Source organism: Leucoraja erinacea, chromosome 12 (genome assembly GCF_028641065.1).
Source record: "Leucoraja erinacea ecotype New England chromosome 12, Leri_hhj_1, whole genome shotgun sequence".
NCBI lineage: Eukaryota > Metazoa > Chordata > Chondrichthyes > Rajiformes > Rajidae > Leucoraja > Leucoraja erinaceus.
The window spans coordinates 29189471-29210989 of NC_073388.1; the positions used below are offsets into that span (position 1 = coordinate 29189471).

Genomic DNA, 21519 nt, shown 5'->3' on the forward strand with positions numbered 1-21519 from the left:
GTTCTAGCTTCAGATATTAGTTCACTTCATACAGACATTTCACAGCATCCTTTCCAATTTTAGCATATCATAAGGCATGTTACAGTCAATTACAAGCTTATTATAGGAAATGCAGATGCCAGTTTTCTCTTAGTTAGCTCCCAGAAGATGCAACGAGATTGTGAGCAGGTTGTTTCAAAGATGGCAATGGAAGATAAATATTGGCCAAGATTACAGTGATATCTCATCACTTCTTGAAACTATGATATCCAAAACATCTTTTATATCATCTTGCGAGGAAGGACAGAGAGAATCTCAATTTATATAAATTGTAAGACAACATCCCTTTGGGGCAGGTCTTTTATTGAAGAATCAAACTGGACTTTATCCTAAACTGTTCAGGAGCATGGTCCTGAAGAGTGTCTTTAACTTCCACCCTCCTCAGAGAACTTAATGCTGCCACCTGAATCAAAGGTGAAATCCTGTGTGTAATTACAATGGAAACAACATTGATAGATTTGATGGGATTGCCAGTTGGTGTTTACAAGATCATCCTATCACGCCTGATACAACATGCCACAGCAAGAAAGAAACCAAAACACAAACAACAGTATATGGTCAAAGACCTTCTGAGCCAGTTTCCACTCAAATACCATAAGATTTTATATTGAAACTCTGGATGATTTACATGGCCGTGTTACCTTCATAGTTATTCATGCTATGATCATAATTCTGAGAGTTCGGCCTGTGCAAAGATGAAAGGCCAGAACCTTTATGGTAAAGGGAATAAAATAATATTGCATAGGCCTGTAGGAAAACAGGGTGGCACCCGCAATGGCCACCTCGCCAGCATTCTGTCATGTCCCTTCTATGTTTTTATAATTTTAAGTATGTCTTGAATGTTTGTTTTAATGTCTCTTGGTATGTTTTATGTGGGAGTTGTGGGGGAGTAGGGGTGGTCGGGGAAACCTTTTTCAGTCACTTACCTCGACGAAGATACAAATTTTCCCTGTTTCGCATGTCTGCCCCCCTTTGCGGTCTACAACGTGCAGTAGTGTGGCTTTTCCTGGAGACCGGCCCAGAGCTTTGGCGCAGACTTACCATAGCGGAGCATGGGATCTTTTGCCAAGGATCGCCAGTATTGGAGCACCCACTGCGGGGCCTGTGGACTTTAACACCGTGAAGCAGCGGTCTCCGGTAAGATGCAGCCGACATGAGCTCCATGCCGCGTAATTTTCTGATCTGTCCCGACGCCAGAGTTTCGAGAGGGCTTGATCAGCGGACCATAGGCAATGGCCCTGTTCATAGGTCCCGACCACGGGAGACCAAAGGAGGAAGATGATTGAACTTTATTGCTTTCCATCACAGTTGATTCTGTTGTGGTAGATGTTTATGTTAAACTTTATTTTATGTGCTGTGTGTATTTTTGCTTTTATCTTAGTATGCATGTATGGTACTCAAATTTAACTGTACCTTAATTGGTACATGCGACAATTAAATTGAATCTTGAATCTTGAACTATAGAAGAGCAGAGATCTCAGAGCATTAACATTTCACTGAACTGTGTTTGTTCTTTCTGCATCATATTGAACATGTGATGCCTGCCCCAATTTCCAATTGACGTAGTTAGTGGTTTGATGAATAGAAAAAATATTTTTCTCAGGAAACAAGCTCACACTATAATGACTACATGGGACTTTGATTAACTTATTATCTTCTCAATGGGGACTGGTGAACATAAATTTACAGATTAACAAACAAACGTTGAGTTTGCAAGGAACTGCTTAAAGTTTGCATTTTAATGAAGGATTATAAAACTGTCTAGCTGGAAGTAAACATCCTCTGATGGATTACCTTTCTACCCAGCAGATGGAGCTATGAGTCATTGCAATTGGGTCTCAGTTAGATGTAGCTAGTCCATAATACACTCATTAATGAAGGAAGCACTGGCAGACCAAAAGTTGACGGAGAATTCTGGCCACCGTTACCTACCACCAAAGCGGCGGGGTGTGAATTTTGCCAGCATCCTGTGGTAGCAATGCATGGGGATGGCAAAATGTCCAGTGCAGAAAAGGCTCTTTCATTCCCTGTAAAGCTCGTAGGAGGACTTCTGCTTGTATTGGCCCTGTGGAGTCTTTCATTCAACTCCTCATAGGACTGCTGTCAACTTGTTTTTGTCTGGAGGGAACGTTTATCTATGTATAAATGGTTTAAAGTGTGATTAAAGTCTCATTAACATCATAAGCTTAATAATCCACCTGTGTTTAGGTGGACAATTCATCTCGTTGTAGGGGCCTGCTACCAAATGTCAGGAATGGTGGGAATAGACAATAATGATTGATTGAACCCTGACTGCTCCTGTAATCTAATTCCTTGCTGACAAGGTAAATCTCACTGATTATATGGCATAGAGAATCAGGCCATGTAGCTTAAAGGACTGGTCGGTGGAGGCACCGCGAGACGGCTGCCCTGCCAGCAGCGTGTTTTTTTAGTATGTCCAAATGTGGTGTTTTAATGTCCCTTGGTGTGTCTTGTGTGGGGGATGGTGTGGGGGGGTAAGGGGTAAACCACTTTTGGTCGCCTCCTCCACGGAGAGGCGACTTTTTCCATGTCGCCTCCCTCGTGGCTTAACACCATGGATTAGTGCGGACTTGCCCGGAGTCGGCCTTCAGCAGCGGACACAACGTGGACATTTCATCGCGGAGCAGGGCGAACCCATGCCAGAGTAGCCAGAAGGGAGTGCTGTGATGGCAGACTGTTACAGCCTGAAGCCGCAGTCTGCGGAGCTTTTAGCTGCGGGCATGGTGTCCGGAGCCTGGGTTCCCTTGTTGGGGATCCCCGGAGGAGAAGAACTCCTACCGGCGGCCCGCGGCCTACAACATCTAAAGCCGCGGGCTGCGGAGCCTCTAGCCGTGGGCGCGACGGGGACTTACTAACCTTCCGGAGCGGGATCCCCGGAGAAGAGCGACTGCCGGCCTTCGGCCTACAACATCCTGATGCCGCGATCTCCGGTAGGGAAGCAACAATTCGGGTCTTACCTTCCAGATGAGAGGGCCACCCGCAGCGGTGACTGCGGAGGTTTATGGCCCCCATCACGGGGGAACAATGGAGGAGGACTCTCTGTACTTTGTACCTTCCGCCACAGTGAAGAATGCTGTGGTGAATGTTTGTGTTACATTTTTATTGTGTATTGTATGTTGTTTTTTAATTGTACGCTGCTGGCAAATTCATTTCACTGCACTTTATTGTGTATGTGATGAATAAATCTGATTAATTGATTCATTGATAGTGATCATTGACACATTTTCTTGTTTTTTATTGCTTGAGAAAGTTGTATGGGTGATATCTGCAGTTGTAGCAAGATTAGTAGAAGCAAGTTACTGAGAGAAGCCACTGCTCAAGGGATCATTCATTCGTTGAGTCCTACAACATAAGAGGAGGCCATTTGGTCCATTATGCCAATGTCAGCCCTTTGAAAAAAATCTTCCTTTGGGTCCTTTTCCTGCACTTCTTTTCCACATCCCTGCAAATTGCTTTGCTCTCTGACAAATGAAGAATGTCATAAATTTGCTACGTCTTGAAAGGAGCTTTTGCCTTGAGCAACTCTGTGATACTAGCAAATATAAAGAATACACGTTCAATGTTCAAAGGGATTGCATTTTATGCCCAATTCTGTCAATGTGCACAGATATAAAAGTGTTATTTTGAATATTTCCTTCCAGTTTTACATGTACATGGATAGGAAAGGTTTGGAGGAATATAGGGCAAATATCGGTAAATGGAAGTAATTTGATGGGGCATCTTGGTCGGCATTGAAGAGTTGGGCCAAGGACCTTTTTCCATGAAGTATGGCTCTATGACTCTCGATGACGTTACGTTTGATTGTGGAAGGTGCATTGCTCCATCTATTTCAGTCTGGAGTTGCATATTCTAGGTTTAAAATGTCAGCGTAGAAGTTAAAGGTACCTGTTGTTATTTGTTGGGACCAATGCAAGTTAGGACCAATGATTCTTTCCTTTCAATTTCAATTCCTGATTTGCGCTGATCATAATGCGTGCTGTGGCTAGGGAGGAGACTTGCTAGTTACAGTATCCTTACCTGATCACTGTTAGGTAGTTCCTGTTGGAAAGGATGCCGTAAGGCTAGGACAAGCCTCAAATTGATGGCCCATCCTTCCCAATGGGTGATTAAACAGGCATTATCCTAGTATGCATTGGAAGAGTAGACAATGAGATTAGTGGCCTAAACTGGAAGCCTTATTCCATCAATGGTGAATAATGAAGGAAAGTTAGTAGTAGAGGCTAAATACATGACAAGCTTAAAAAAGTCTGTTCAGTGGCACAGCTAGTTGAGCAGCTGTCTCACATCACCGGAGATCCAGGTTTAATCCTGGCCTTGGGTACTGTCTCTGTGGAGTTTGTACATGCTTACTGCATCAGTGTGGGCTTCCTTTAGGTGCTCTGGTTTCCCCCCACATTTCCAAAGGCATGCAGGTTGGTAGATGAATTGGTTGCTGTAAACAAAGTTGCCCCTATTTTGTGGCTGAACGGTAGAATCTGGACAGAGTTGATGAGATTGTTATAGGATTAGTGGACGTAGTAGTGGATGGATTTCAAGGACTTGGTGGGCCAAAGGGCCTATTCCATGCTGTCTCTCTCAATGATCTATGATCTATGGAAACATGACCCATCTGATATTAAAATAATAGATATCTTTTTTTTTTCTCCTTAGTCACAACGAAGGGTCACATTCCACCTCCCTGATGGTTCTCAGGAAAGCTGCAGCGACAGTGGGTTGGGAGACCATGAACCCAACAGCAGTGCCAGCACTTCACACCCTCTGCCTCTCGGCTTCCCGCAAGAAGAGTACTACGAGCAAACATCCCCTAACAGCAGGACTGAAGGTGATGGCAACTCAGACCCTGAGTCCAGTAAGTGATTCTGTGTTTCAGACAAATTACCCAAGGCAATTATAAGACCGACATGAACAGTGATAATAAGCAGCTCTGACCTACATATCTGCTTCAGACATACAGACCTGCTGAGCCATTTGTTAAAAGAGCCCACAATAGGACAACTGGAGGAAAGGTTTGGTAATTTGAAATGATTTGTTATGGGAGTATGATAGTTATAGAAATGTTTTAATCAATTAATCATGAGTAGTAGTTAGCAAATGTCTCTTGTACTGATGAGTTTGAATATGCAACAGGGGCTGATGACCTATATTTACATTTGCACTGCTGTTTAAGAGTCGTACAGCACAGGAGGAGGCTAGCCAGTTTACGGTGTCTCCATTTGCTCTATCCAATTAGTCCCACTCCCCTGCTCGTGCTGGTAATCCTGCAAATAACTTTTCTTTGCCACAAAATGTTTAAACCTTTTATCTGACTCTTTTTCAGCCCATGTATTTCAGTCTCTGATGGGTTTATTAAACCTACCAGTTGTATGCACTTGTGCAAAAGAAAACCGCAGGAGCTTATTCAAAAATAGGGCCCATAATCCACTACGTAGCCTAGAGTTCCTGTACCATAAAGCTTCTATCATTACTGGTTCCACCTTCAGCTTGACTGGGATCAACAACTATAATTTCTCTCATTCCCCTCTGTTCGATCTTATTTTTTTCTGATAAATATGCTGGTGCTGTATTCCTCCAATGCTGTGATATTTAAGTGACAATGCTCTCTCCGGATTACAGACCTGGCACCCACTGCTGATTTCCTATTTCTTCTTGTGTCAATCCTGCTGTGCTGTTGCCAAGTTTAATTCAACAGTATGAGCTTGGACTGAAACTGCGAGGAGGGAATATAGCTATTTATGTATCACAACCCTGGAAAACAAATTATTTTTGTTTCTAACTTTTGCACAGGTATTATGGCGGGTGGCACTCTAGGACCCAGGTGTCTGAACTACTTTTAGACTGAAACATGTCTATACATTTGCCTTCTAACATGCAACCAATAATACCAGCCATTTTAGAACATAACTTACTTATAGGTATGTTGCAAAACGTACCTGAAGCGTCGCTGAAAATCTGTCGCTGCGGGTGTGCGCGATTTTGGCACCGTTTAGAGGGGGGTGGATTTAAAACGCGATTTTCCCTGGGCTGGTCAAATCGAGGATGTTCAGCCTAGTCAATTATTAACGAAAAATCGCTGGAAGATTCCGTCGCTTTAGCTATTATTACTTTTAAGGGCTTTATCTAATTGTTATAATAGTTTAAAAATTAACCTCTAAACCCGCGACTGCTGGCAACTGGCCGGATCTCATACAGGGGACAACAGGAGGTAGGCTGTTTATCTTTACATTAAACAGGGCTTCTTAAGATCCCTTTATACAAAGTTTAATGTTGCGAGTAGCTAATTTGGGCCCCATTATATCCTGCAGTATTTTGCTGGGCATTTGAGGGCACAAATCTACCGCAATGTGAACATTCTAAACCAGCGTGTTCACAGGATCCCACTAGAAAGCTGATTTAAATGGACTTTAATTTACAGCAATTGAACACTAAATTCCTTCCATTTGGCCTATAAATTAATGTAAATGAGATTTAAAAATCATGTTTTATTGTGAATTATTTGTGAATATTATTTGGACACTTAGGCTATTTATAAATGTTAATCATTTCTTAAGAAATGGATAGATGTTTAGATCTAGTAATTGAAGTTTGTAATTAGCTACAATTGGGTAACTAACTAATTATATGCTTTAAATTCAGGTCATCCAAGTAAGATTATTTTATATTTGTTTCAGAATGCTTCAATATATGATAACTGAAAATATCATTCAGTTCTCTTAGTTTTTAAGAAGGTTATGGGCTTTTGACTGTCCAAGATCACAGCTTTTTTGTAATGTCCATAGAAAATCAATAGGGAACAAGATGCTAATTTCCGAGAATGAAAATGGCCATAACTTTTTAAATACTTGAGATATGATAGTGAATTAGTTGTCAAATTAAACTTCTTTTAGAGCTTTACCTGATGGGATAAATTACAGAATTGATTTTTAAAATCTCAAAATGTTGTAACATTGCTATTACTTATCCATCACCATAGAGAGAGGTGATAGGAATTTCAAATTGTTCCTGATGTCAAGTCCATGTCAAGAATAGATGAATGTTTTAACATATCTATAAAGGTATCAAATTAATTAAGTGTGAAATCTGTCAGTGAAAATGATAATACTTAAATGTAACTGATAAGGACATTAGAAACGGGAATAGTGCCGGAGGATTGGCGTACTGCGCATGTCGTTCCATTGTTTAAAAAGGGGTCTAAGTGTAAACTTAGCAATTATAGACCTGTTAGTTTGACGTCAGTGGTGGGCAAATTAATGGAAAGAATACTTAGAAATAATATATATAAGCATCTGGATAAACAGGGTCTGATTAGGAACAGTCAACATGGATTTGTGCCTGGAAGGTCATGTTTGACTAATCTTCTTGAATTTTTTGAAGATGTTACTCGGGAAATTGATGAGGGTAAAGCAGTGGATGTTGTGTATATGGACTTCAGTAAGGCCTTTGACAAGGTTCCTCATGGAAGGTTGTTAAGAAGGTTCAATGGTTGGGTATTAATGGTGGAGTAGCAAGATGGATTCAACAGTGGCTGAATGGGAGATGCCAGAGAGTAATGGTGGATGGTTGTTTGTCAGGTTGGAGGCCAGTGACGAGTGGGGTGCCACAGGGATCTGTGTTGGGTCCACTGTTGTTTGTCATGTACATCAATGATCTGGATGATGGTGTGGTAAATTGGATTAGTAAGTATGCAGATGATACTAAGATAGGTGGGGTTGCGGGTAATGAAGTAGAGTTTCAAAGTCTACAGAGAGATTTATGCCAGTTGGAAGAGTGGGCTGAAAGATGGCAGATGGAGTTTAATGCTGATAAGTGTGAGGTGCTACATCTTGGCAGGACAAATCAAAATAGGACGTACATGGTAAATGGTAGGGAATTGAAGAATGTAGGTGAACAGAGGGATCTGGGAATAACTGTGCACAGTTCCCTGAAAGTGGAATCTCATGTAGATAGGGTGGTAAAGAAAGCTTTTGGTGTGCTGGCCTTTATAAATCAGAGCATGTTATGTAATGTTAAAATTAATGTACAAGGCATTGGTGAGGCCAATTCTGGAGTATGGTGTACAATTTTGGTCGCCTAATTATAGGAAGGATGTCAACAAAATAGAGAGAGTACAGAGGAGATTTACTAGAATGTTGCCTGGGTTTCAGCAACTAAGTTACAGAGAAAGGTTGAACAAGTTAGGGCTTTATTCTTTGGAGCGCAGAAGGTTAAGGGGGGACTTGATAGAGGTTTTTAAAATGATGAGAGGGATAGACAGAGTTGACGTGGAAAAGCTTTTCCCATTGAGAGTAGGGAAGATTCAAACAAGGGGACATGACTTGAGAATTAAGGGACTGAAGTTTAGGGGTAACATGAGGGGGAACTTCTTTACTCAGAGAGTGGTAGCTGTGTGGAATGAGCTTCCAGTGAAGGTGGTGGAGGCAGGTTCGTTTTTATCATTTAAAAATAAATTGGATAGTTATATGGACGGGAAGGGAATGGAGGGTTATGGTCTGAGCGCAGGTATATGGGACTAGGGGAGATTATGTGTTCGGCACGGACTAAAAGGGTCGAGATGGCCTGTTTCCGTGCTGTAATTGTTATATGGTTATATGGTTAATAGGGGGATCACCGGGATGTTCAAATGATAATTATGTTCAGAGTTTGTGAATAGGAGTAGATACACATTCCCAGAATCACTTACAAATAACACAGTTAGCTCTTTGAGTTTTGCCAGTTAAGATATATGTTTTATGTAATACGATACCGTGCGCTACTTAGATGTCAGACCTAATTTTTGATCTGAGGTACGTTAATTTATCTGATCCTCGGCGGCAATCTGCACTACCAGAGGTGAGAATGACTCGCATTTCTGGATTATTTTGACATTTATTCAAGGGCCTTGTAGTGGGGTGAAAGTTTATAGATGTAAAAAGGATTTAATTCCAATCCTCACTCCTTAAAATAATTCTTGGAAAGTCAGGAATTTCTGCTCCCAAATGGCGTAATGATTAGGATGCAGTTTTTATATCAACATTACATGATGAACAACTTCAGGGGGAAAGTAGTGGAAATCTCTGCAAAGAGGAAGAGGAAAAGAAAGAAAATTTAGTGAAAGCCAGTGAATATATCTTATTCTCTGAGTAATAATGGTGTCTATATTTTCTATTTTCCATGTAACAGACTGCGTCCTTTAATTCCCTAATTGTATTAATTTACTTGTAATAGAGCAAATATTATTAAATTTGCCTTATTTGATGTGCACAATATTTTGGTATTCTAAGAGCTAATCTTTAAACAGCCACCAAAAATAGTGTATTTCGAGAATTACAAATCAGTCAGGAGGATCAGCGATGCTTTCTCTGAGCCTGCCTGCCATCCGCTTGCTTCTTTACATGAATAGACCACCAGACTGCAAGAATCTGATTACCACAATAAGTGTTAGAGTGTCACTGTAGCTGTACACATTCACTGCCCCCATGAGTGGGCAAATGTTTGGCAGATGCAGTATAATGTGGATAAATGTGAGGTTATTCATTTTGGTCGCAAAAACGGGAAAGCAGACTATTATCTAAATGGTGGCCGATTGGGAATGGGGGAGATGCAGCGAGACCTGGGTGTCATGGTACACCAGTCATTGAAGGTAGGCATGCAGGTGCAGCAGGCAGTAAAGAAAGCGAATGGTATGTTAGCTTTCATTGCAAAAGGATTTGAGTATAGGAGCAGGGAGGTTCTACTGCAGTTGTACAGGGTCTTGGTGAGACCACACCTGGAGTATTGCGTACAGTTTTGGTCTCGAAATCTGAGGAAGGACATTATTGCCATAGAGGGAGTGCAGAGACGGTTCACCAGACTGATTCCTGGGATGTCAGGACTGTCTTATGAAGAAAGACTGGATAGACTTGGTTTATACTCTCTAGAATTTAGAAGATTGAGAGGGGATCTTATAGAAACTTACAAAATTCTTAAGGGTTTGGACAGGCTAGATGCAGGAAGATTGTTCCCGATGTTAGGGAAGTCCAGGACAAGGGGTCACAGCTTAAGGATCAGGGGGAAAATCCATTAAAACCGAGATGAGAAGAACTTTTTTCACACAGAGAGTGGTGAATCTCTGGAACTCTCTGCCACAGATTCAGATTCAATTTTAATTTTAATTGTCATTGTCAGTGTACAGTACAGAGACAACGAAATGCATTTATCCACAGAGGGTAGTTGAGGCCAGTTCATTGGCTATATTTAAGAGGGAGTTAGATGTGGCCCTTGTGGCTAAGGGGATCAAGGGGTATGGAGAGAAGGCAGGTACGGGATACTGAGTTGGATGATCAGCCATGGTCATATTGAATGGCGGTGCAGGCTCGAAGGGCCGAATGGCCTACTCCTGCACCTAATTTCTATGTTTCTATGTTCATGCACTCACCAGACCACTACCAACCAAACATCCTATAGCAGAGCAAGATAGGCTACTCCTGCTAAATGCAATGGGCTGACGTGTAGTACGCTATGGAGGGGATCCTGGGCATTTTTCCCCGCCCATTTTAGCAACCTGAGCCTACCTGACCCGACCCGACTCGCAGTGTAATCAATGTTGCGGGGTTTGTGTGGGTTAGATTCATAAATCTGTCAGTTCAAACTTCTTGTCAAGAATAAAATTTGACTCTGGTAATTGTCTTTTTTAATGTTTTTTAAATCATTTCTTTTTAAATGGCTCACAAGCAGTGTTTGAGTTGATTTTATAGTAACCGGAACCGACCCGACTCGCAGGGTAATTGACATTGCGGGTGAACTGTTTGTGTGTCATATAAGGTTAGATTCATATTTCTGTTAGTTCATAATTCTGTTAATTCTTGTTAAAGAATAAATTGTTTATAAACACACATACATGAAAATTATATAAATGTATATAATCATATAACACACACAAGTATATTTCTTCTGATCCAAAAATGAACTTTATTTCAGACTAGACAAGGGACATTAAATAAGAAACATTGTAAATAAGAAACATGTAAACCTCCTCGCAACTTCACACAAACTAGGCCTTATCTCCCCCCCCGGCACTCCCTCGCCTGCCCCCACACTACAATGTCTCCCCCTCTCCCCGCTGCCCCGCACTCCCTCTCCCGCTTCCCCGCACTCCCTCTCCCGCAGCCCCGGGCTGCACACTCCCTCTCCCGCTGCCCCGGGCCCCACACTCCCTCTCCCACTGTGGATCCAATCTTTGGCAGGAAGCGAGATGGCTGAGCAAGATGGCGGAACAAGATGGCGGAGGCAGGTTGCTGAAATGAGTCATAAAATCACCCATGAATCCGCCCATGAGCGTATTACACTTTTGCGTGAGAGTAACCCATCTTGCTCTGCTATAGGATCTTTGACCCATCAGTAGTCTGTGCTCATGTAATCTACAAGTAGCAGAATAACAACTGAATCCTGGCCTGCAGTGTTCATAGTGATGTGGGCTTCCAATGAAGGCAAATATTATAGAGTGGGATCAAACAGTTATAAGAGACAGTAAGAGATGCATTCATTTCTCTTCAGTTGTGAGTGTGAGTCCTGAAGGCTTCGGTCTGCCTGGTGTCTGTGCTAAGGATGAGTTTTCAGAGCTGGAGAGGAACCGGGGGTGGGACTGGACATATCCACTCGTGCTCGTGGTGTGGGTACCAATGACAACATTTGGTTGAAGAAGGAAGTACTGCTGCTTCTGATGTCCAAATTTAAATTAAAATAAATCTGCAAACATAATAATCTGTTTTACTACCTGACCTACTTGCAAATTGGCTTTGAGCGAATAAGTACAAAGATTCTTCAAAGATCGGTGAGATGGAATTGGCTTTCGCTTCATGGACGACCGGCTCCTGTGTTGAGGGATGTGGAAGTTATTCTGTTGAAATGGGCATCACTTGAACAGGGTTGGGACCAGTGTCTGAGTGAATAACTAGGGCTGCAGGTAACTAGGGCTGTAGATAATGACTGAACTAAGTAGCAGAAGAGAGAACTTGTGAGGGGAAATGTAAGAATTTAAATATGAAGGACAAGACAATAGTTTTGGGCAGCAAAAGAATAATGATAAATTATCTGCCAGGAAGGAACAGATCAGGGAAACATATGCAAGTACTTTCTGAATGGAATTGGAGCAGAGAAAACTGGTAAAAAAAAGATAAAAATCTAAGGCTATTTGCTTGAGTACATGCAGCAGTTCTAAAAGGATGGATGAATTAATGCCACAGATGGAAACACGTGAGTATAATCTATTAGCCATTATGAATACATGATTTTTAATTAACCACCATTTGACAAACACCTGTTTCAGCACACTTAAAGTTTTACTAAAGAAGGGCAAAATGAAAAAGGCAAAGAGATGGTGCCAAGAACATAGCATGGGATGACAATGAAAGAAAGGCATATCTTAACGGGAAATTAGAATTGAATCAGTTTAGGTGGAATTAGGAAGTAGCAAGGAGCAGAAAGCATTTAGGCGATATCCATAGGAATCCAGATAACATGTCACTGTAGTGTATAATATAACTCGGGTCATTAAACAGTAAGCCCTTGACTGCGAAAAATATCAAATTTTAAAGTAACACCAAGTAATTGTCAATGAAAATTAAAATACAATATAAGAACAATCTTATATTAAACAAAAAACTGACGAAAAGCTTTGACAGAAAAAAATATTGTCAGAAATGCAAAATGATATTGGCATATTAAAAAAATAGAGCAAAACAACATTAATATTCTGTGTCTGGCTTCACAGTAGAAGACATAGAGAGCCTTCCAGAAATAATTGAAAGTAACAAGGCTAGTGGGAATGAGGAGCTGAAAAAAAATCAGCATTTATTGGTTCTAAAAGCCAAGGCATCCCTTATACCTGATCACCTGCATCGTGAGATTTGGGAACAAAAGGATGGGTGTAGAGATGGTGGATACATTGGTCAACTTGATTCTAGGATGTTTTCCACAGACTGGGTCCTCACTGTTGAGGAGAGGCAGGAAAGAGAAAATTAGAAACAATGGACTGTTAGCTTGGCATCAGTAGTTGGATAAATGTTTGAATCATTTATTGAGGAAATGATGCAAGGAACCTTTAAAAGAACAATAGGACGGTGAGGACAACATTAATTTATGAAAAAAGTTGAAGATTAAAGTTTGCAATAAGTAATATTGAATCAGGGAGAGAGTGAGAGTGGTGCATTTGAACATTCAAAAGCCTGTGCGAGAGTAAATGCAAAAGGTTATTCAACATACTCAGCGGAGAAGGAAATTCTATACATTAACAAATTTTTAGTCCACACCTGTTGGTATGGACTAAAAATTGATTAATGAACAGAAATCAGGGGGTTTATGCCTAACTGAAAGACTCAAAATGCTGGAGTAGCTCAGAGGGTTAGGAAACACCTCTGGAGAAAAGGAAGAGGGGATGTTTTGGGTCAGAGTCTTCTTCAGTCAGGGGAAAGGGAAAACTCCTACAGGGTTGTATGCCTAAATGTCTGTTTTCATGTTTGGGGGCAATGACTGCTGGGGTGCTATGTTGATTGGTACAGCAGATCCAGATGTTCAAAATCTTCATCAATATTTTGCCTTCAGAAATTGCATAGAGCAAACCACATTAAACTGTATTTGTTTGCGCTCTATTTCAGTGAATAACGAATTGCCTTTAAGTAACTTACCGTTTGCTAAAGAATGTAACATAAACAACAGGTTGAGGTTTATTTATCAATGTGCAGCCATCCAAGATTCAAGAGAGTTTATTGTCATGTGTCCCAGATAGGACAATGAAATTCTTGCTTTGCTTCAGCACAACAGAATATTGCAGGCATAAATAATACAGAACAGATCAGTGTGTCCATATACCATTGAATATATATATATATATGAACACACACTAATTAAAGTTCAGATTTTGTTTGAGTTGAGTTTTATAGTCTGATGGCTGTGGGGAAGACACTGATCCTGATCCTGGTTGTTGCAGATTTAGGCTCCTGTACCTTCTACCTGAAGGCAGCGGAGAGATGAGTGTGTGGCCAGGATGGTGTGGGTCCTTGATGATGCAGCCAGCTTTTTTGAGGCAGCGACTGTGGTAGATCCCCTCGATGGTAGGGAGGTCAGAGCCGATGATGGACTGGGCAGTGCATACAATTTTTTGCAGTCTTTTCCACTCCTGGGCGCACAAGTTACCGAACCAAGCCACGATGCAACCGGTCAGCATGCTCTCTACTGTGCACCCGTAGAAGTTAGTGAGAGTTCTCCTTGACATACCATAATCTTCTCAGGAAATAGAGGTGCTGATCTGCTTTCTTTATAATTGCATCAGTGTTCTGGGACCAGGAAAGATCTTAGGAAATATGCACGCCAAGGAATTTGAAGCTCTTGACCCTTTCCACCATCGACCCGTTGATATAAACGGGACTGTGGGTTCCCATCCTACCGCTTCCAAAGTCCACAATCAGTTCCTTGGTTTTGCTGGTGTTGAGAGCCAGGTTATTGTGCTGGCACCATTTTGTCAATCAGTCAATCTCACTTCTATACTCTGACTCGTCTCCATCAGTGATACGTCCCACAACAGTGGTATCGTCGGCAAACTTGATGATGGAGTTTGCCCTATGACCGGCTATGCAGTCATGATTATAGAGTGAGTACAGCAAGGGGCTGTGCACGCAGCCTTGAGGTGCTCCTGTGCTGATTGTTATCGAGGCTGACACATTTCCACCAATGCGAACAGACTGTGGTCTGTGAATGAGGAAGTCGAGGATCCAATTACAGAGGGATACGCAGAGATCCAGTTCTGAGAGCTTGGTAACCAGCTTGGAGGGGATGATTGTATTAAATGCCGAGCTGTAGTACATGAATAACAGCCTGACATATGAGTTTATGTTGTCCAAGTGGTCCAGAGCGGAGTGGAGAGCCATCGAGACTGCATCCACCGTCGGTCAGTCTGAAGAAGGGTTTCGGCCCGAAACGTCACGCATTTCCTTTGCTCCATAGATGCTGCTGCACACGCTGAGTTTCTCCAGCATTTTTGTGTTCCTTCGATCTTCCAGCATCTGCAGTTCCTTCTTGAACATCCACCGTTGATCTGTTGTGGCGGTAAGCGAACTGCAGTGGGTCCAGATTTTTGTCGAGGTATGAGTTGATTTATGCCATGATCAGCCTCTCAAAGCACTTCATAACCACAGACATTAGTGCCACTGGTCGATAGTCATTGAGGCACGTCACCCTGCTCTTCTTGGGCACCGGTATTATTGATATCCTTTTAAAGCAGGTGGGAACAGACCTCAGAAGTGAGAGGTTGAAAATGTCCATAAAAAAAACGGTTGATCTTCATGTCAGAGAGGTTCTGCAACTACAAGAGCCAATTGCAAACTAAGTTTGGTTGAAATCACTAAAGTTCATTTAGTTGCAAACCTTTGTAGATTAAATCATTCAGAACTTTCTTCTGTATCATGTCAATCAAGATATCAGAACATCCCCTGGTGTTTCAGTTCCAATTAACCAGATTTGTTTTGTAAGTGTTCACACTATTGCAATACAAAGAAGTGAGACTAGCTAATTTGCAAATAGCAGGGATTCAAAGAAATCTGTGTTTTTTTTATATAATGATCTCGCTGGATGGAAAAATATTGATTAAAACTCCAACAAAACACCACTAAATAGTGACAGGATTTCTGCTATGTTCATCTCATCGAGTTGTTGGGAACAAGGCTAATGTTGCACCCTAAAGACTGAAGCTCTTTAGGTGCAGTTTTCCTTCCCTATCTTATTGGATTGTCAGCCAACTAATTTAAATGAGATTTGAACCCAGGTTCTTCTGACTCAGAGGCAAGGGTGAGCCAAGTCAGAGATCCATTTGTTTCACAATCCCTGGGTTTTACCTTTTCTTTTGTGGATGGACTTCTAAAAATGTTACAATAAACTCACCAGTAAAACAGTCTGTAACGATCACAATTTTGTTTGCACATTCCTGGAGATGCTGACATTATTTCAAATATTTGGCAAAGTAGAAATATGGCGATAAAAGAGCCTTGAAATAATGTCCCACATTTTCCCTTTTTTAACAGTTGGTTGTAACAGTTGAGTTACCTTACTTTCTATTGCTGTACTTCATCTTTAATCAGAAAACTCTCAAAGTATTTGACTCCATTGCTGTATCGTTGATGGATCGTGTTTTACGATTTGTGCCTGTATTGGGGAAAATATGTATTTTAATGTGCAATGTAAGTAAATGTTATCTACAATGATCATTTACCTTTTGTAAACTGCTAGTCTTCCTGAAATTAGACCTGAACTTTATATGTTTCTGCACTGAGTTTACTGCAAATTCATTGAATTGACATCCCTTATATGAAATTCTATCATACTTCTTAGGTTAAAGAACACCATGGGTCCTCAACTTTCACCCCATCACCCGTCGCATGCAGCACATAATTTTCCGACATTTTTGCCACCTCCAATGACATCATATCACAAGCCTCATCTTCCCAACTCCACCCCTTTCTGCTTTCTGCAGAGACCGTTCTCTCTGCAACTCCCTGGTTAACTCATCCCTTTACACCCAAACCATCCCTTCCCCAGGTATTTTCCCCTGAAACCGCAGAAGATGCATCACCTATCCCTATACATCCTCCCTCAAATCTGTCCAAGGACTCTGGCAGTTCTTTCAGGTGCGGCAGAGGTTCACTTGCACTTCCTCCAACCTCATCTACTATATCTACTGTTCTAGGTGTGGACTCCTGTATATTGGCGAGACCAAGTGTAGACTGGGCGATCGTTTCGCTGACACCTTTGCTCAGTCCACCTGGGCTTATGCCCCGGTTGCTAAACATTTTAAATCCCCTTCCAATTCCTATACTGACCTTTCTGTTCCATTCCCATACTGGCCTTTCTGGCCTATTCCACTGTTAGAGTGAGGCCAAATGCAAATTGGAGGAACAGTACCTCATATTTCACTGGAAGAAGATATCAGGGGGACAGTGGCAGTGTGAGTGAAACATGGGTTTACTGCGTATACCAACAAAAATATAATTTGAAAAAAACACTTTAAAAAATGTTGCATCCTGTATATATTTTCTCTATTATACTTCAAATACTATCAGTGTCATTGATAAGTTTTAGAAACATAGAAACACAGAAAATAGGTGCAGGAGGAGGCCATTCGGCCCTTCGAGCCAGCACCACCATTCATTGTGATCATGGCTGATCGTCCCCAATCAATAACCCATGCCTGTCTTCTCCCCATATCCCTTGATTCCACTAGCCCTTAGAGCTCTATCTAACTCTCTCTTAAATCCATCCTGTGATTTGGCCTCCACTGCCCTCTGTGGCAGGGAATTCCACAAATTCACAACTCTCTGGGTGAAAACGTTTTTTCTCACCTCAGTCTTAAATGACCTCCCCTTTATTCTCAGACTGTGGCCCCTGGATCTGGACAAGCCCAAAATTGGGAACATTTATCCTGCATCTAGCTTGTCCAGTCCTTTTATAATTTTATATGTTTTGATAAGACCTCCCCCTCTTCCTTCTAAACTCCTGTGAATACAAGCCTAGTCTTTTCAATCTTTCCTCATGTCACAGTCCCGCCATCCCAGGGATCAATCTCGTGAACCTACACTGCACTGCCTCAAACACAAGGATGTCCTTCCTCAAATTAGGAGACCAAAACTGTACACAATACTCCAGATGTGGTCTCACCAGAGCCCTATACAACTGCAGAAGAACCTCTTTACTCCTATACTGAAATCCTCTTGTTATGAAGGCCAACATTCCATTAGCTTTCTTCACTGCCTGCTGTACCTGCACACCAACTTTCAGTGACTGGTGTACAAGGCCAAGTCTCTCTGTACCTCCCCCTTACCTAACCTAACCCCATTGAGATAATAATCTGCCCCCTTGTTTTTGCCGCCAAAGTGGATAACCTCACATTTATCTATGTTATACTGCATCTGCCACGCATCTGCCCATTCACTCAACCTGTCCAGGTCACCCTTCAACATCCTAACATCCTCTTCACAGTTCACACTGCCACCCAGCTTTTGTGTCATCCGCAAACTTGCTTGTGTTGCTCCTAATTTCCTCTTCCAAATCATTAATATATATGGTAAACAGTTGTGGCTGCAACACCGAGCCTTGCAGCACTCCACTCGCCACTGCCTGCCATTCTGAAAAGGACCCGTTCACTCTTACACTTTGCTTCCTTTCTGCCAACCAATTTTCTATCCATGTCAACACCCTACCCCCAATACCATGTGCTCTAATTTTAGTCACCAGTCTCCCATGCGGGACCTTATCAAAGGCTTTCTGAAAGTCTAGATACACTACATCCACTGGCTCCCCTTCATCCATTTTACTTGTCACATCCTCAAAAAATTCCAGAAGATTAGTCGAGCATGATTTCCCTTTCATAAATCCATGCTGACTTGGACTAATCCTTTTACTGCTATCCAAATGCCCCATTATTACCTCTTTAATAATTAACTCCAGCATCTTTCCCACTACCGAAGTCAGGCTAACTTGTCTGTAATTCCCGTTTTTTCTCTCGCGCCTTTCTTGAAAAGTGGGTTAACTTTAGCTATCCTGCAATCCACAGGAACTGATCCTGAATCCATTGAACATTGGAAAATGATCACCAATGCGTCCACTATTTCCAGAGCCACCTCCCTGAAGACCGTGGGATGCAGACCATCAGACCCAGGGGATTTATCATCCTTCAGTCCCATTAGCTTACCCAATACTATTTCTCGCCTAATGAAAATGTCTTTCAGTTCCTCTGCCCCCTTGGATCCACTGTCCTCCAGTACTTTAGGGAGATTGTTTGTGTTTTCCTTAGTGAAGACAGATCCGAAGTACCTGTTCAACTCTTCTGCCATTTCTTTGTTCCCCATAATAATTTCACCTGTGTCCGCCTTCAAGGGACCCACATTTGACTTTGCTACTCTTTTTCCCTGAACATATCTAAAGAAGCTTTCGCTGTTCTTCTTTATATTCCTGGCCAGCTTCCCCTCGTACTTCATCTTTTCACCCCGTATTGCTCGTATTGTTTCATTCTGTTGTCCAATGAAAGTTTCCCCTTCCTCTGGCTTCTGGTTACTCTTTGCTGTGTTATACATCTTTTCTTTTAGTTTTATTCTATCCCTAACTTCTCTTGTCAGCCGCAGTTGCCTCCTACTGCCCTTAGAATCTTTCTTCCTTTTTGGAATGAAATGATCCTGCATCTTCCGGATTATGCAATGAAATTCCTGCCATTGCTGTTCCACCGTCATTCCTGCTAGGATCCCTTTCCAGTCTACCTTGGCCAGCTCCTCCCTCATGCCTTCATAGTCCCCTTTGTTCAACTGCATCACTGACACTTCCGATTTAACGTTCTCCTTCTCAAATTGCCGATTAAAATTAATCATATTATGATCACTACCTCCAAGCAGTTCCCTTACCTCCAGTTCTCTTATCAAATCTGGTTCATTGGACAACACTAAATCCAAAATTGCCTTTTCTCTGGTCGGCTCCATTACAAGCCGCTCTAATAATCCATCTCGGAGGCATTCTACAAACTCTCTTTTCTTGGGGTCCTGAACCAACCTGATTTTCCCAGTCTACCTGCATATTGAAATCCCCATCACCACAGTGGCATTACCTTTGTTACATGCCAGTTTTAACTCCTGCTGCAACTTACACCCTACATCCGTGCTACTATTTGGGGGTCTGTAGATAACACCAATTAGGGTCTTCTTGCCTTTGCAATACCTCAACTCGATCCATAGTGACTCTACCTCGTCCAAGATCCATGTAAGCTCTGGGCTAGCTCTGGGATAACTCTTTTTGGCGCTCTTTTTTTAACGGTTTTCCCCCTCTGACTCACCTCTTGACTCCCACGGGCTTCAGCCATCAGCTCTTCTCCCTGCTTCTCTTTGTTGCTTCTTATCCAAGATCTACATAAGCTCTAGGCTAGCTCTGGGCTTTATTTTATTTGATTTTGTTTTATCCTGCTCTAAACTTACCCTTTTCTTTCCTTCCAATCCTTAAACCACATTCTGCTCTGCATTCTGCACTGGTAAAATCCTGTCCAACATCACAACCAAATCTATGACAATATTGCAGGTGGCCCCAATGAACTTAATAATGTAAATAGCCTGGCTCTAATAAATTAACCATGCTGGTCGTGCATCCATTGCTAATCTCTTTTTAACCTGTGGAAATACCTTACAACATTTGGCATGTATTGCAAGTACTTTCATTTCTTTTGTATGAGCAGATTTCAGTCTTTTGTAAAGGTCAGAAGCATGGGCTTATGAATTATAGGCTTGTTAACTTGATGTCTGTATTGGGATACAATATTGCAAATTGTTTCAAAGGAAGTAATTCACGTGTATCCAATAAGAATAATTCCAATAAATTGAAGCTTGACTGGAATGTCTGAAAGACAGATCATGCTTAACAAATTTAAAGAAAGTCTATGAAGATATAAGTGAGTCAGTTGATAGTAATGAGATTACTGTAACATACTTCAACTTCACAACGATCCCCACATAAAAACTGAAGCTAAAATTAAAACTCATGGGATCAGGGAGGAAGCTGTAAATTGGATAATGAATTAGCCAGATATTAAGTAATGGAATGTAGTCATTAATATGACTAGTTCTAATTTATTAGCTGTGACCAGTAGAGTCCCACAGTAGTCATTTCTGGGATCACAACTGTGTGTGATATTTATTGGGAAGCTCACAAGATGCTGTTTGCAAAACATTCCGTATTATAAATTACATCAACTATACAGGGAGAATTTTCAAGTTGAAAATATGCAAATATTTGACTCCACATAATTGGTTTCTTTAATTCTGAGAAATCAGTATAATGCATAAAGGTGCTAAATCTAATATTTTGGAGAAGAAGAGAAAAAATATTTGATTTGTAATCATAGAACAGTATTTGGAAAATAAAACAATCTCATTGCTTTCAATTTTATTCATCATTATGGCACATTTTAAATATGAAGTACTTACTTTGTCGGTTTGGTTGCCACAGATTCTAAATCAGAAAATGAACTCCCCCACATGTGTATTAACAATTCAAAGAAGGTACTATTAATAGGTTGGTGTCCTTTAAGCATGGGAAGCAGGAAAGAGATGTCTACAACTTATTTGGGGAAAACAATCCCAAGGAGAGACATTGTAAGATTATTTTATTTTAAAAAAAACATTACTTATGGTGTGGCATTTCGTCCAGAAGGCTGGAAATCATGATTAGTAGTTAAACAAAAAAGTTTTATATTGATGAAGCAAGAATATCTTCAGTTTAGATTTGTTAGCTTTTGGAATAGATTCTCACCTCAGGCATTAATGACTCAATTGCAGGATTTAAAGATGAAATGTGCAAGGAGAAAGGTGTGAGTCAGGAAGGAATTGATTGGAGATGCACAGGTCTAAATATGGTGACGATTATCAGATAGAATCAGTTGGAAAAAAATATATTGTATTCTGTTCACTACGCAGATGTTTAGTGAAG

At 41.3% G+C, this 21519-nt stretch overlaps 1 protein-coding gene across 1 annotated transcript in view; it reads left to right on the forward strand.

Moving 5' to 3' along the window:
• pcdh11 (protocadherin 11) overlaps window positions 1-21519 on the forward strand; it is a 750264-nt gene that overhangs the window by 471406 nt on the left and 257339 nt on the right. The window contains exon 3 of the mRNA XM_055643891.1: window positions 4711-4909. Coding sequence (XP_055499866.1) covers window positions 4711-4909 — 199 coding nt within the window. The remainder of the gene's footprint in view (window positions 1-4710; window positions 4910-21519) is intronic.